The 15,705-nt window shown below is 43.4% G+C and overlaps 1 protein-coding gene across 5 annotated transcripts in view; it reads left to right on the top strand.

Annotated features, from left to right (window-relative positions):
* The window catches only part of MAPKBP1 (mitogen-activated protein kinase binding protein 1), a 100,655-nt gene that overhangs the window by 13,931 nt on the left and 71,019 nt on the right, over window positions 1-15,705 (top strand). For all 5 annotated transcript variants that reach the window (XM_068193461.1, XM_068193458.1, XM_068193456.1 and 2 more), the window contains exon 3: window positions 15,408-15,499. In XM_068193461.1, the coding sequence (XP_068049562.1) occupies window positions 15,408-15,499 (92 nt within the window). The remainder of the gene's footprint in view (window positions 1-15,407; window positions 15,500-15,705) is intronic.

Raw genomic sequence — 15,705 nt, 5'->3', positions numbered from 1 at the left:
TTGTTTCTTTTCAGTGTGTGAGCTTATGGGTACTGGATTCAAGTCAGACTCATTAAAATATGGTAGCACTGCTGGTATTTTCAGTAGAAGGTTTGCAAATAGAGCTGTGCACATCTAACTATCTTCTGTTTGTCCACTCTTAAGTTTACAAAATGCAAGTGGATACTGGCAGATGCTCTGCGTATTGCATGTCTGCCCTTATGCTGGCCCACACCCTGGTCACCTCCATGTGGTGTCTTGGCAGTCAGACACTGTATCTTGATGTGACAAGAGCTGGCTGTTAACTTCCAGCTATAAATCTGTTGGGGCTACAGTGGAGGTCTGTCAGTGCTGTGCAGGTGGCAACTGGCTTATTTATCTTCTGGGTGGAGTACTTTTTAATTTTTCTTTTTCCTATCATGGTTTGTGTTTCTGCAGTTGTGGAGCCTGTTCTGGTTTCAGTGGATCAGCAGTTAACAGAGTTTATGGGACATTGTTTCCAATTGCTGTGGTCTAACATATGTACACCAGCATTGAGTTACTTCTGCCTGGAAATAAGCCACAGAGCTATATATAAAATATGTTTGAACTTGTGCAGTAATGTTGTTGGTATAAATAGAAGAAAGTGGTAGACCCAGGGCTTCCCTTCCTTACAGCTGATTCAAGAAGACTTTCCAGATACTCTATCTTCAGTGAAAAAGGCTGTGGAAGGGTGGCTGAAAGCAACAACAAAATGCCATATGACATGCCTTTAGGGAAGAGCATAAGTGCTTGGGTCTGGAGCATTGGCTTCCTGCTTGAAGATTGCTCGGCTCTTTTCTCTTGTGGTGAAACATCTGGCAGAAGTCCCATAGGATTCAGTTTGCAGCAACCTGGTGGCCCAAGACCACAGAGTTTGGTCTGTGACAATCTTAGTTTTTTCTGACTCCAGAGCTGTTGCTGAGTTTGCTTGAACTGTCAGATGTTTTCCTCCTCAAACTGTTAGACAGGTAGTCTGGGTACTTGTGGAGCTGCCTTGATCATCATGATGTCACACATTGTGGGGAGCAGTGTTTTGAAGTGGCATCATCTGCAGTTTCACAGGTGCATCGGGATGCTGCTATCATGTTTTGAACCATGGGGAGTATGCACAGGCCCTCTCCCAGGCAGTGCTTGTGAACATAACTCCTGCAATTTAAAGTAGCTTTCTGCTTTTTTGTTGAGATCTTTTAGTACAAGTATTTGCTCAGTCAACTTGGCTGCTGTGGCAGATTGTGCCAATTTCTGTGGTCCTTCCTGTCACTAATAGATTTGTATCTCACCTAAAGGAAATGTAGGAAATGACCTCTGTAGAAATAGCAGAAAGTACTGATAAGCACTGAGCAGCCAGTTTTAGTCTTTGCTTGTGGATGATGTTAATTCCATCTTTAAACTCTAAGTACTTTTTTTGTCTTTAGCTAATTTTTAAACAGAAACAGTAACACAGTATTGTCTTCTAAGTGCTCTATTGCAGCAACGTTTGCAGGTGTAGGTATTGTCTTTCCTTAAACAGACTGATGCAATTAGAAGAAGACAGACAAGACTGTGTACATGTGGGAATGTTTCGGGGTTTCAGTGCTCCACAAACAATTCTACAGTAATTTCTTTCTGCATTTTTGTTTTAGAGTCCAAATCATCAGCTGTGTTCATTCAACTCTGACAGGCCATCAGCTCTGTTTCATCCAACACCTCTGCTCTGGTCGGTGATGGGAATTGCAGCCTGGCTTCATGCAGGAGCCAGCTCCGGTGCAGGGGTGACAACAAAACTTGTATCCAGCAGTTGCCCACTACTTCTCTGTCAGTGCACCACAGAAGGGAGTGCACACAAGCTGCATAGAAGCTTTACAGTTCTCTTTTTACTGGAGAAAAATAGTTTGACCAGGCTTAGCATGGTGGTTCAGCACAAATGTCAGTCAACAGGGATGTTCTCTCTTGTGTTGCTTTGGTCTTCAAGTGTTTGCCTGGTTATTATCTCCTTTGTTTAAACTGCAGAAATGTACTTAGTTCAGGTATTTCTGAACTACATGTGTCACTCAAAGTTATTTCTTATCCAGACAGATTCTGCTAACTGCTTCTAAGTAGGTGAATGTGTCTAAAGCTATTTACCAGGAAATTGGGAGGGTTGCCTCTCTGCTGAAGACTGGAGTTCCATAATCTCTACTTTTGCATTCTGCTTTTTACAACAGCAATTTTTGCTAAGAACTAAGAATGTAAAAGCAGCAGTGCTTTGTGAAGTATTGAAGCAACAAGAGTTGGTTGTGCCCTGGATTTAGGGCTTTCTGAATTTCTAAACAAGAGCAGTAAAGAAATGGTGGTTATTGCAAAGGTTTGCTTTCTTGAAATGTGACAGAAACCACATGGTAACAAAAGCAAGGCCTTTTAAAGTCTGTGGATAAAAATTGTTTCCTTTGAGTATGGTTTTACTTCCTCAGTTCTCACATTTGGTAATTCTACCAGTTACCCATGCTCCTGGACCTAAATACAAGTTAGAGGAGAGTTATTTTCCAGAGCTACTCCCTCTTTTAGGGTTTTAAGGGACTTAGATGGCAGCCTACTCTTTTTTTTTTTTTTTCCCTGTTAAGTCATTCTAACAGCTACTCAAATATGTCACCTTATCTTGGACTACTGTACACCTCATTTACAGACTTTGTTTCCTTCAGGAAAAACTGGAAAGATGCTTGGGAAAAATCACAGGAAGAAGTGATTTAAAGGCAGAGTAAGTGAAGAATGAAAGCAAGTTGAATGAATGACTTAATGAGTTTGTTTAGGATTGCTTTGTACTTATCTTTATAACCTTTTGTCTCTCTGTGGTTTATTATCTAGTGGTGGTTTCCTGTGCGTGTGTGTGCAAAAGTGTGAGGATCGATGGTGTTTCTTGCTGCTGACTTACAGGAAGAGTATTCAAGTCTTTGGGATGCTGGGTCTATGTCATAAAACTTGTAAGAAATTTGAACTATTTGGAAAAGACTAAACTTAATTCTACATCTGCTGTGACTGTTGGATGATGATTGCTTCTCTTGGAGTACTATTTTGCATCTTTGCAGCAGAAAGATGGCTCAGTGGTGTGTACCTGACTGAGCCCATATGGGCTTGCTGGAGTTGTCTGTGCTGGTGGCTGAACAGCAGGGGCACGTGACAGGGACACCGTGTTACAGGTGAAGGGCTTTCCTCTGTACTGGAACAGGAGGGGAAGTGGCAGCAGGATTGTTGAGGAGATGACAGAAGTCAGTGCTTGTGCTGTTCTCTTCAGTTTGCTTTCTCAATCTTTGGCCCATGTTTCTATGTATTGATTCCCTTGGGAAATGTGGTCTCCTTTCTGGCTGACGGGACAAATCTCTTGGGTGCTCAATATGCATGTTGATGAACAGATGTGAAGAGCTTAATTCCAGGATGCCTGAAGGGCAAGATGCTGATAAAGTCTATTCTGTAAGAAGCTTATTCTTTGGGGCAGAGGGCAGGGAGGAGTGCCGGAAGGGATTGCCTAGAGCCAGGCAGTGAGTGTTGGCAGGGGGCAGACAGGAAGCTTGAATGTCTCCTTCTGTACAAACTGATTGGCTTGGGCAAAAGAGAGAAATCTCTTATGCTTTCTTTTGATTAATTTTTAAGCATTCTTTAAAAATACTGTCCTTGGCCTCAAGCAGGAGAGAGGTACAGCAGTGGTGCAGTATGATCTATGCAGTAGATAGCTGCTGAAATTTGTGAGGGAGTAAGATTATTTCCAGTTCTGTTGCTAATTTGTTGCATGTTCAAGACATTTAACCTCAGTGTTTGTGTGGTATTGCCCCCTACTCCTCTTATACTTGGTTGTAGATTGCCAGCTGTGTGTGAGTACATGTTGCTGCCTGCTGTAAGTACAGGAGGGCTTTGTGTTTGTTGGGACTTCTTGCACGTACTGTGAAACAAATAATAAATGGTTCAGACAATGTTTAGGGAGAGATGGAATACTAATCTCTTTACCTCCTGCCTCCTTCCATAGGGATGTTCTCTGTGTGATAAATGCTTTGCTCTTACTCTGTCCTTCCTGTTGTATTTATTCCCATCTTAGCATCTTTTAAATTGCTGATATGTAATTTTTTGCCGTCATTTAAATCAGCTTACAACAAATCCATTTTCTCATTCCCCGAGGATGCAAGTATGTGCTTTCCCCCATAACATCACTGAAATCTTAGGGAGATGCATGCATGGGAGGACAAGGTGTCTTGTCCTGGAGCGGTTCAGGAGTTACAGGCAAGATCCTTCAGGTGACAGGAGAGGTGAGCTCTGAGATACCTGCTCTGTGTAAGGAATCTGGGCATGAAAAGGTGGGGCTTTTACATACAGAGAGTCTCTTTAAGACACTACTTACAGTCTCTTTACAACTTCCTACTAGTGTGCTCTTCTCTAGAAGGCATAGTTGCTTTCATGACAATGTGGGGTGGGTAAGGTAGGGATGAGATATGGCAGTCGAAGACTTTTAGGGCAGAATGGCTGTGTAAATCACTGGTGAAGGATGAAAATTAATTGATTTGGCATAGGGTCATGGGTGAATAAAGAAATCACAAATGAATTATATGTGTTGCTTCAGGCAGGCTGATCAAAAGGCTTTTCTTCATCCTGCATAGCTCTGTGTGTTTCTACTCTTGGACTCAAGATGAACCACTAAGTTGCCCCCCAAGCCTTGTCAAACAGTTCACAGATCCGTTTATACCAAAAACAAGCCCCAGAGAAGAAATTAAGAGGAAGGAGATTGTAACATGACGCTTTTCTTGAAGTGCTGAGATGTGGCTTTCCTTCTGTGGCTCCCCTCAGCAGGGTTGACTGTGGGGAAGGCTTTCCTGCTCCCTCTCTTTCAGTCTGTCTTCCCTGTGTCCAAGTTTAGCTTGAACGTATGCGTTGTTTATAGAGTTCAGCAGGAGGTGATTTAGGAGGGAGCAACTTACCATGACGGTATCAGTGTTAGCAGTGCTGTTATGGCCCCTGTGTTTGACTGCTTCAGAGTCAAGAATTATGTGGTGCTGCCACGGTTTCCTTGGAGTGTATGCTTAAGAAGCTGTGGACTTTTAACCGTTGCCTGTTTGCATTTAGGAGCAGGCTCAGCTCAGGGTTGGGACCAAGAGGAGGGACTTCAGCAGAGCCACAGAGGGAGCAACCTTGCCAGCCTATGGCCACATTCCTACTTGGCTCTTTTAATTTTTCTTGTCTCTTGATTTTTGTGAGTGCTAAAGCCTGGGCAAAACAGAGGGGAAGGAGCCTTTCCTATCTGGGAAGTGATGATTAATGATGATGAACAGTGACCCTTATGCTGAGAGAACCGTTTGTTCCTGCTTGATTTCAAACCCTTATATGAGTAACTGAAACTCTGCCCAAGGGAGCTATATTGGATTTTTTTTTCTTCTCACTGAAGCACTTTCTTTGCCTATATTCAGGCCCCTGTGCATGGATACAGTACATACCAGTATGTAAGACTACCAGAAAGTCAGAAGTTGCTTCCACTGATCTCCAGTGTTAAGACAGATTAGGGGAATGTTGCAAGTTTGCATTTGTACCTAAAACTTGTATAGGCAGTTGTTGATGCAGGGGAAGGTGAATTGGCTTCATCTTCTACTACAAGGGAAAAAATCACTGGACAAATTGCACATGTAGGAGGGAAAAGCATACCCTATGTAAAGTCTGGTATCTTGTCTGTGCTCTTTCCTTATGAAAAAGTAATGCACATTTGCAAAGTGGAAAAATCTGGTTCTTGTGAAGGAGTGATCCTGCAGAATTCCAGGTCCTAAGAGCTCAAGGAAGGGTTTCTTTGAGCCTGCCCACACAGAGGTGTCTCTGTTGTGTTCCATGGGGCTTAACTGCCGGTGGAGTTGGTCCGATTGACTCCATGTGCAGATGCTTAGTCTGGAACAAATCAGGATTGACTCTTTGTGTACCAGGAATACCTGTAGCCTGTTTGATGTCACTTTTTCTTTTTGCATTCATTTCTTGCATTCATCTGAGTCTTCACAAACTTTGCTTATATTAACAAAAAAAGAATTTCCCGCATCAAAGGCAAAATAGCATCATGACAACACTGACAATGGTGGACAGTTTACACACTCTTTTTCTCTGTCCCTTCACCACACTTGTATCTCTGAAGCTCAGATTTTCTCAAAGTTTTGTGAAATCTCATTAAAGTCTGAGTGGTGATGCTTTTACAGTGAGAATGATGACTGAATAGTAGAAGGAGGAGAAACTGCTGCTTGTCGTGCCTTTGGCTGGAGTTGGTAAGGTTACATGGGCCTCTCTTCCTCCCTGCAGTATTTAGGAAGAAATTGAACTTAGTGTGAGAGTGGGGAAGAGAAAATTGGTGGTCCAGGCTGTTGTTAAATGAAGAAACAGAGGATTATTGAATGATGGCTCGGTTATGCTGTTGAAGCTGGTAGGAAATTAATCCTCTACATGTCCTGTTTGCAGGCTGCAGGAACGCTTACAGGTGTGTTCTGCTGCCAGTTCTAAGTTCCCTCACTATGGTTGCTGGTAGAGGTGCTTTTAATAGCCTCCCACCCACCCCCCGGGCCTGTGCAATGGTATTTATGGCCTGCCTGGGACTGCCTTTCTTCAGGTGCATGAAGAAGAAGGCAGAGTGCAGATTCAGCACGTAGCTCCTGACAGCTGGGGCTGATGGCTCAGGAATGCAGCCCTGACAGCTGGAATTGGACTGAAGGCGGCCAGCACGGTGAGGAGGCCAGGAGGGGAGAGCAGGCAAGAGAGGCTCTGTAGAGAGATGGACAAATGCACGCACACTGTGGAAAGACAGCCTGTGGGGACCCCAGGTTGCTTGTGTTCCATTTCTCCCACCTTCATCCTGGATTTGTTCCGTTTGTCCAAATGTCTGGATAATTTTTAATAAATGTGTGCACACCCCTCTGCAAGACACCTGGCAGAGACATTACAGCTGAGGCTCAGCACTTCCATTGGAATACCCCCATCTCACCTCTGCTTTTATGCAGGTTTACAAATGTAATGTAATGCTTCCCATAACTCAGTGATTAAAAACCTTTCAGCAAGTCAGTTCCTACTCTTGCCACTCTTGTGCCAAGGTGCCATTCATAACTTGTGTTGTGGGAGATTGTTCCCTGATGTTCTTAAAGTGGTTATCTTGAAATCAAATTGCATCAAGTTGGCAACTGCTTGTGTCATACTATGATGGTCTGGTCAGGTGTTTTTCTGTTTTGTTTTGCTTTGTGGTTTTTTTTTTCCTCTTTCACTTTAGGGCTTGCTCATAGCTCTCAATCTTTTTTTCCACAAATACTGCTTTAAACTGGGCATTGGCTGGAAACACCTTAAATATCAGAACATATCTGTGTAGTGGATTGCATGAAACCAGTTTCATGGTCTTGCTCCTGGAGGGTCAATTGGGCAGTTGTTGTGGGTGTGCAATGGTGGCTGTGGGCAAGGCTTAAGAGGTTTACAGCGAGAGAAATGGAGACTGCTCTGTCAGCCAGAGACCTCCTGAATGGGTGGTGTGTTAGAGCTTGGCTTGCTACTGTAGCCTTTTGCAGGTGGAATATTTTCAGTCTTCAGGCTTGTCAAGACATTACTCTTTCCTAGCACTGTTTGCTGAGGGAAGAAAGACTGGCTGGAGAAGAGGAAGATGATAGAAAAACCTCTTTAAAACATATAAAATACATATATGTAAAATAAACTTAAAAGTGCATGTTCTGTATGCATATACAAAAGCAGGGGAGCACATTGGGTAGTGAGGGGCAGAAACCAACTCTGGAGCTGAGTGGTTTTGTTGTTTGTGTGCTTTTGTAAGTCAAACACCTCCTGCAATTAATTCCATCCACCCATCTTCAGCCCTTCCCCTGCCAGACCAACAATAAAAACCCTAACTTCCCCTCCCCACCCCCCCAAAAAAAAAAATCAGACAGAGGAACCTGGTCCAAAGCCAGACCTTTGCATGTTAAGCTGAAGTGCAAAATGAATATTTCACAGCTGTGTTATAAAGCCCTGAAATGAAGGCTTTGCAGTGGAAATGCTGACAGCCCCTTAAGTAGAACAGTATGCTGTAATTAGTGCTCTGTGTTTTATGTGCCAAACGAAGCTCAGCAGAACTAAATGTAAAACTTCAAGCCTTTGTTTTTCTGCAGCAGTAACAGGACATCAGACAGTGTGTTCAGACGATGGATTAGTGCCTACAACGTGTGCACTGCTCCCTGGAGGTTGGACGTGCTTTTTTGCGGTGGGCCTCGGGGGCAGCAGCAGAGATGTACAAACAGGGCCAGCTGTGAGATTTGGCTCTCTGTATCGAATTTCACTTATGTAAGATAGACAGCTATTTCTTAAATGCTGACGCTGACAATGTACAGCTACATTTTCAGCATTTTCACGTATTGGATGCCAGAGTGCATTGATATGACTTCGCTGTGTAGCAGCATGGAAAACACGTTGGAGTGCATGCAGAGGTGCTGAAAACTCTGGGAGCAGAATGTAGAGAGACAGATGCGCAAACCACGGTGCTGTTGTGAAACTCAGGCCTGATGTTGGAGCTCTCTGTGTCAGTGTATTGGACCAAAGAGCACTGGGGTCTCAAGTTAATCAGTATAGGCTTTTTTTTTTTTTTTCCGGCAAAAGACCATATAATTATGTGGCCACGCCCCTCCTTTCCTTTACTCCTGCAATATTGCTACTTAGTTACAACTCATTACTGGATGTGCTGGGGAAGGCTTTTCGAAGTAACCCTCCTGGCTCATGTATCTCAGGGATTTCTGTGTCCTTTGCTTTTTCAGGAGTACGTGCCTTTGCACATGCATTATTCATATGCCTATTTTCAAGCAGGAGAGAGGGATGAGGGCAGGCACATTGTGCAGTGGACAGTAGATGAACTCTGATGGATGTTGTCTTGTCATGCTGACTTGATACTGCCAATTAATTAAATGGGTTTGAATGTTAACTGTGTTATACATAGGCCCATGGGAAGGTTTTTAAAATAGAACTTGTCTGCTTGTGGACATTTACTGAAGTAGCCATTCTGGAGTGGATTGGAATAGCTGTGCTGCAAGAACTCTCTCTGAGGATGCTCTTGATCATAAATGCTCACATTGGCATGGAGAGAAAGGGGCAAGTTGAAATCAAATGACTAATTCAAGAATAGGATTTCCCATTCCATCGGGGAGCAGACAGGACAGAATGAGGGATCCATTTCCAAATGCAAAGCAACAGCAGGTCTTGTCTCTGACTTTTTTGAGTAGGGTGACCTCTTTGTTGCTCTCTGTAAATGATCTTAGATTTCAGAAAGGCAGATTGAGAGTAAGGTATTAATGGGAGAAAATGGAAAACAAAACATTTGTATTATCCTGTAAACACTTGCTGTGGCCATGCCTGGAAAGCTGCATGTGGTCTTGGTGTTTCCCCTTCATCTCAGGAGCAATGTAGGGGACGTGGAAGGAGCTTCACAGAAGAACTGATAAAGGATATGAAATGGCTTTCAGGAGAGCCATAAAGTGACTTCAAGAAGACTCCTCTACTTGGAACACAGATGACTTGAGGTGATAGTATAGCTCCTTACAAAATCATGATCCACCTAAAGGTGGTGGGTAGGGACTGACTGTTCATTGTCTCTTCCCATACAAAGATTGAGGCATGTCAAAACTATTAGAAGTGAGGTATAAAACAAATAATGAAAGATGGTTCATCTTGCAATATACCAGACCAGTGGAGTTCCTGGCCAAAAGATGTGGTGAATGCTAAGCTTTTATAGACAGAGTGGACAAGCTCATGGTGGAGAATTTTACTGAAATAAGTTAAAAATGGAGAATATCTATTTTGAGACTGGAAGACTGACAGGAGGTGAGAAAGAATCAAATTTGTTTTCCTTGATCTTAACCTTTATCCATACATTTCTTTATACCATTCTTTCTGACTTTCCTCCTTTGCTTTTGACTGCAAATGGAAAAAGAAACCAGGGCTAGATATTGGTCTCTGATCCAAGGTGGCCAATCTTGTGAAGTCTGGAACAGGCATATCTGCTTGCTGGACATGGTTTTCTCAGGCTGTAGCCTCCTGCTTAATGCTGTAGGTACTAGAGTGTGTGGGCAGCCCTGTACAGTAACAGCAGTTTTCTCTCCTTAGTTGTCATTTTGAGCACTGGAGAGTAGCACAGATCCTTTGAAATGCTTTGCTTTTTTATTGCCATGCTTAAATAAATTGTGCTTGCAGTGAACTATGTGATTTTGGGCCCAAAAGAGAATGAAGATAGCATAAGAAGGCAGGAGGTGAGATAATCAAGTCAGAAAACTCTATAATTTCTTTAGCATATGAGTGTGAGGATGAGGAGCTGAAATACTACTGAACTTCTACATAGTCTTTTGCTGGCCTGGGGAGAATGGTGGGGTGAGTGGCAGCAGGCTGTCATTCTGCCTACAGTCAAAACTCTTTGAGGGATGCCTGGTGGCCTAAAGCCTAAAGACGGCTTTCTCTTGAAAATGTCTGTTTCTCTCTTTGTTTTAAGATGAAGTCAGACCACAGAAATTTGCTAGTGTGCAAACAGGCACAGATACAGGAGATCTTACCCAGCAGCAGGGGTTCAGTAGTGAAACTGTGCAGCTGTAGGCAGAGTGCCTGTGACAGGTCAGGCAGGACTGTCAGTGTGACAAGATTGTCCCTTTTGGCACCTGTTCTGGTGGAAATTATTGCTGTTCTGGGTGTGTTTACTACTGCTTTCTAGCAGAGTCTTGGCTGGATGTGCAGGCAACAATGTTTGTCTCCTGTACTCCCATGTGGCTTAGCAAGTGTAGATGGTCCCAAAGGAATGCAAGCGATGGGAAAGAGGAAAGTGTTTGTGGGTGGCAGTTAAGTTGGGTTGATCCTTCAAGGATTTCTGTGTTGTCCTTATAGCATATGGAAGCAATTGTTTGTGATAACTTCCTCAAATCAACAGAAAGAGCTCACGCAAGTACAAAACTCACTCTGAGACCCGGGTGCAGCTGGTCAGACACCGAGTTTTCTGAAAAGCCAAACAAGGCTGGCTGGGGCTGTTCAGATCAGTCTTTCTGAAATGATTATCTGCACCTCAGCAGGAAGGCAGAGATGACATGGCTTCTTCCCCCAAGCATGGGCTTCCTCTGACTGCTGTGTGGGATGTGCCTGATGGAAGCAAGGGCTGCTGTCAGATATGCCCTTTGACTTCCAGGTGGGATTGGGCTGCATTGAAACTCTTCTTTCTGGGAAGGCCCAGCTGCTGTGAATACGTGTTGGTACCTTGAGTCCTGCAATTCAGGACTCTGCTGGTTTGGTCCTACCTATCTGATGGTGTTGGGATTTGATGTGGGAGGAACAGGATAAGGGATCTGCTTAGGCACAAAAATTTCTTTACACACATTTGTGCAGTTCCAAGTAACCAAATTTAGATTTAAGCCTGTAAAATGGCTGAATATCAGATTTTGCAAGACAGGTGTTAGCTGCACAGGTTTTGGTGCCTAAGAGTGTATATTGAGCATTGAAATTTGAGTAAAAGTTGACCTTAAAGGAATGGAGATGGGATGGTTTCAGATAGCAACATGGCAGTGCAAAATGAGCTGCAGAAGTGTTTCGTGCGTGGATCAATTCAACAACTCTCGCAAGTCGCATAGAGAACCTTGACTGAAAGTGCCAAATGCTATTAATAGAAGCCTCAAGATGAAGTAACAAATGCAGCTTGTCAGCCTCCTCTCCTGCCTCTAATTTAGGTACAAATGACAGGTTCAATCATGCAGTTGTTTCCAGGTTTGGTTGAGGGTGTTGAGGTGGCCATTAGTTTCCTGTGAAGGCCTGAGCAAGCAGTGACATGTCCGACAACTGTAGGATGCAAACTGGGCAAACACAGGAGCCACTGGTAATGAACAGTGTCTTAGATCTGCAGGGGAACTCTCCAGGTCCTGTGGTTAGCTCAGATCAGACTTGAGAAGGTGTGCAAAATAATGCATTTCTGACTGGGATGCGCTGAATTACTACTTTGGAGACTTGTATGAATGGCAGTGTTTATGGCTGTGTAGGACTGTAACTGCCCTTACCACAGGAGGAACTGGTAACTTCAGGGGTGGGATAATGGCAGACCTGATCCTCCCTTTGCTGACAAATCTTAATTCCAGATTAGGAAGTTAATATTGGTGTGGTTTTGTCTCAATACCTATCTTGAGAATTCATTTGCTTTAGCTGGCAAATTGAGAAGAATCCAGTTCGTACTGTGTTGTTACCTATTTTTTTTTTCTCTCTGAAATGTTTTTCATTCTCAACTTTTGTGACAAAGTAACTATCTCTTTCCCCTGTGTCACCTAGTCTGGAAGCTGGTCATGGGGAAAAACCTGTGGTGTATTGTGGTCAGGTTGGTGGAGGTGGAGCTCACAAGTCTCATAAGATCACATTTTAAATTTATATGCACTCCTTTTTGATGCAAGTTGGTTTTAATACTTGAGTATTATCAAGTGGATTTGCTGCCTTTGGATAGGCTTTGTGGGGTTGCCTTTCAAGTTCTTTACACTAGAAAGTTTTTGAAGTTAAGACTGGGAACAAAAGAGGGGAAGCTGTTTTTAGAAAGTCAGTTATGAATCTTTAGTCTAGAGACAGTTATCTGTTTCTGTGGCACTTGGTCTGTCAATATCAGAGGTATGGCCTTGACAGTTGTGTTTTTCTAAAGGAACAGATGGTCTGTTGGAGGCCAGAAGATACTCATTGGCAGTAAAATAATTAGACAGGAGGACTGAGCTTCTTCTTTTATGTCAAGCTGTATGCTGACCATAGGAGAAAGGTAGACTTTCCACATCCTAGCATTGCCACAAAAAGTCTCTTGGCAAAGCAGCAGGGGACTCCCTGCTTTAGAGTGAGAGAGGAGGCTGGAGTAAGGGTGATATTTTGGTATTGGTGAGGTGAGGGTGTCAAGACAAGTCAGGTAGTGCTCCTGTTTGGTTTCTCTTCTTCTTAAAGCCTTAGAGGGTTCAGACTGAGCTTTGGATGTGCAGCTAGATTGATCTAGTTGCAGGGAAAGGATATGTTTGGGTTTTTTTTTTCGCTTTCCCCTGAATTTGGTCTTCCTGTGGTTTTCCCAAGGCTGGCAAACAGGAAACAAGCAGAAAATTACATGTAGAACATGATTTTCTGCTGGTTTGGCCTTCTGGACATGTCTGGAGTGAGGGAAATGGAGGGGGGTATCACTGGGGTGAGTAGGATGAGGAAGGAAGGAACTGTCCCCTCCAAGACAGGCTGCTGTAAGATCAGCTCAGCTGTGGTATAAGACTGCACCCTGAGAGGCTCGGTAAATGTCCTGGCAGAGCAAAAACATACCTGTTGGTGAAAGTAGGTTGCTGAATTGTTGCTGGATATCTGCATAGCCAAGGTCAAGCAGTGCCTTTTAGGATAGTGGCAATTACACCCAGACTGAGCTGAAGCCTGCACTGAACAGTGTAATCACAGCATTGCTAAATTGATGTTTGCTGACAGCATCAAGTGCCTTATCTAGATGGAACTACTTGAATGGCACATGTCTCTTCCACTTCCTCCTTCACTGTCAAGAATGCATTTTCTGTAGGAATTTAAACCTCTCCTAGTTGGGAACTGCTGATATTGGCCAGAATCTCAGCAGCAGAAGCAGTGAGTTCTTTCTGCATGTTTTTGAGCTGCTTTAAAAAGATGTGTTTTGAAGTATTGTTAACAAGTCTGGAAGAGTAGGTATCCTCCTGGCCTTCCCCACTCCTCTCCCCAACCTTGTTCCAATATTAAGTTGAAACAAGACTAGTTCCTTTCTTTATCAGTGTATTTGTAACTGCATTTTTAATTGTGTGTTCTTTCTTAACAAAAATCCAGTGGAGTTTTGTAAAAGCCATGTTTTCAGAGATTCTCAGTTTGCAAGGGAAGGGGAGAATTTGGTGGTTTCTCATAATGTCTTAAAGTACCTGGGGTATATTATTAATAAGAGGGGAAAAAAGACCAAGTTGTTCCAGATATTAGAATATGAAATCTTCCACTTTCCATGTCACTGTTTGAAGGCAGGCCAAATTTGAAATAACTGAAAGTGTGGATGGTTCATGTTAAGCCGTGGTACCTCAGCCCTGTTTTACCTGCTGAATCAAGGTGGTTCTCTGTGTGGGGTTATTTCTGGCCCCTTACCTAGTAACCTGTGCCTTGAGCTCAGTGAGACCTTGTGTCTCACCCTGCAGTCAAACTCCCCAGGTCTGGTAAGGTGTGTGGTCAGGGTGGCATGGGAAACCTGCCCCACCCCTGCCTTTTGTGCTCCACCTTGGTATAAATGCAAGATGTTCATCTTCAGGGCAGCTATTAAAGTCAGTAGTAATTATTACAATAGTAACTTCTGATGCTGTGTCCATGCCCCTAAGGCCTTAACCAAATATAAGTTAGATGATGATAATTAAAACCAGAAGATTGTGACCCAGTAAAATCCTTGCGTTTGGCACAGACAGCAATGCTGAGGAGGAATGTATGCATCAAATATATAATAAATAAAATGAAGCTGTGCAAATGTAAAGGAAAGAGAATAATTTTGTGTTGGTCAAAATAACCCCAGGGCTGAAAACTGCTTTGTGCTCAGAGTTTGAGTCCTTTCATGCCACAAACCAGATTTTGTGCAGTGTAATCCCACTACAGCCTTTTGCTTTGGGGCAATTGCTGAATCCTCCCTGGCTTTCTCTGCCAGGGAGTGTTCCCTGAAACATTGTGTCATGTCCATTTGTCACCCTTCCTTCTCTCTCTCTCTTTTTTTTTTTTTTTTTTAATCAGCTTCTTATCACTGAGGCCTTTATATCTTCCAAGTAGCTCTTCCCAGTTGCATTTCTTTTATTTTCCCACAAATAGTGTATATGTTTGCCTGAGGGGAGAATGGGGACATTTAGACAGCAGTCTCTTGCAAGGGTCATTGGTATGCAGCAGGCTTGTGAATGTTTATGGTGTTCTGTCTCACCACTCCTGGCAAGGGATGCCTCGACCACTAGTTGTGATTTCCACCTCCAGCACTGGAGGAAAAAGGGACTATTCAGGTCCTAGGAATAAGAGGCTGAGACCAGGCTGAACCACTGGATGGAGGCAACAAAGAGAATGTGTCAACCTGGAAACTGTTTTCAGGAAAGAGCCAAACTCTAGAGACAGGGGTATGTTGCTCTTATTGGAAGGATGGGAATCGGTGGCTGATGAATGTGCATCCCAGCTTTTCAACAGTACTGTCTGCTGCTTGTAACCCTCTGCTTGCAATGCTCTGGCATAGAGAAAGTAATAAGTGGGTTGATAACTCCTTCTCTGTGCCCCAGTAGTATTTTCCTATGCCTATACTGAAAGTTGAATGGGGTTACTTTTGTACCTGGTGCTTCTCAGTGGATTTCTAGGAACCAGAGCTTCAGCATCTGTGTTATGGGTCTATTTGATCTGCACTCACATTTCATGGTACTTCCTGTTTTCTCTCTTGTATGCTCTAGGTGACTTTGGAGAAGGTGTTGGGCATAACCGTGTCAGGAGGCAGAGGATTAGCCTGCGACCCCAGAACTGGCCTCGTTGCTTATCCAGCAGGGTGAGTCACTAAGCACATTCCTCAAAGCTAAAATAAACCATGACTGATGCATTAACATAAAGATTCAGGGTGTTTCCACTATCATCTTCTATAGGAAGCCTATTTATTGCTCTTTAAACACCAGAGAAGGATGAGACTCAGCACTGTTAGTGTAATTGGCAAGGGAGAAGGGTTGCATTAACAAATTTTAATGAGATCTCTTTTAA

This window comes from Anomalospiza imberbis, chromosome 6 (assembly GCF_031753505.1).
Source record: "Anomalospiza imberbis isolate Cuckoo-Finch-1a 21T00152 chromosome 6, ASM3175350v1, whole genome shotgun sequence".
Classification (NCBI taxonomy): Eukaryota; Metazoa; Chordata; class Aves; order Passeriformes; family Viduidae; genus Anomalospiza; species Anomalospiza imberbis.
The sequence above is the reverse complement of the archived record's forward strand: the minus strand, read 5'-3'. Positions and strand labels throughout refer to the sequence as shown.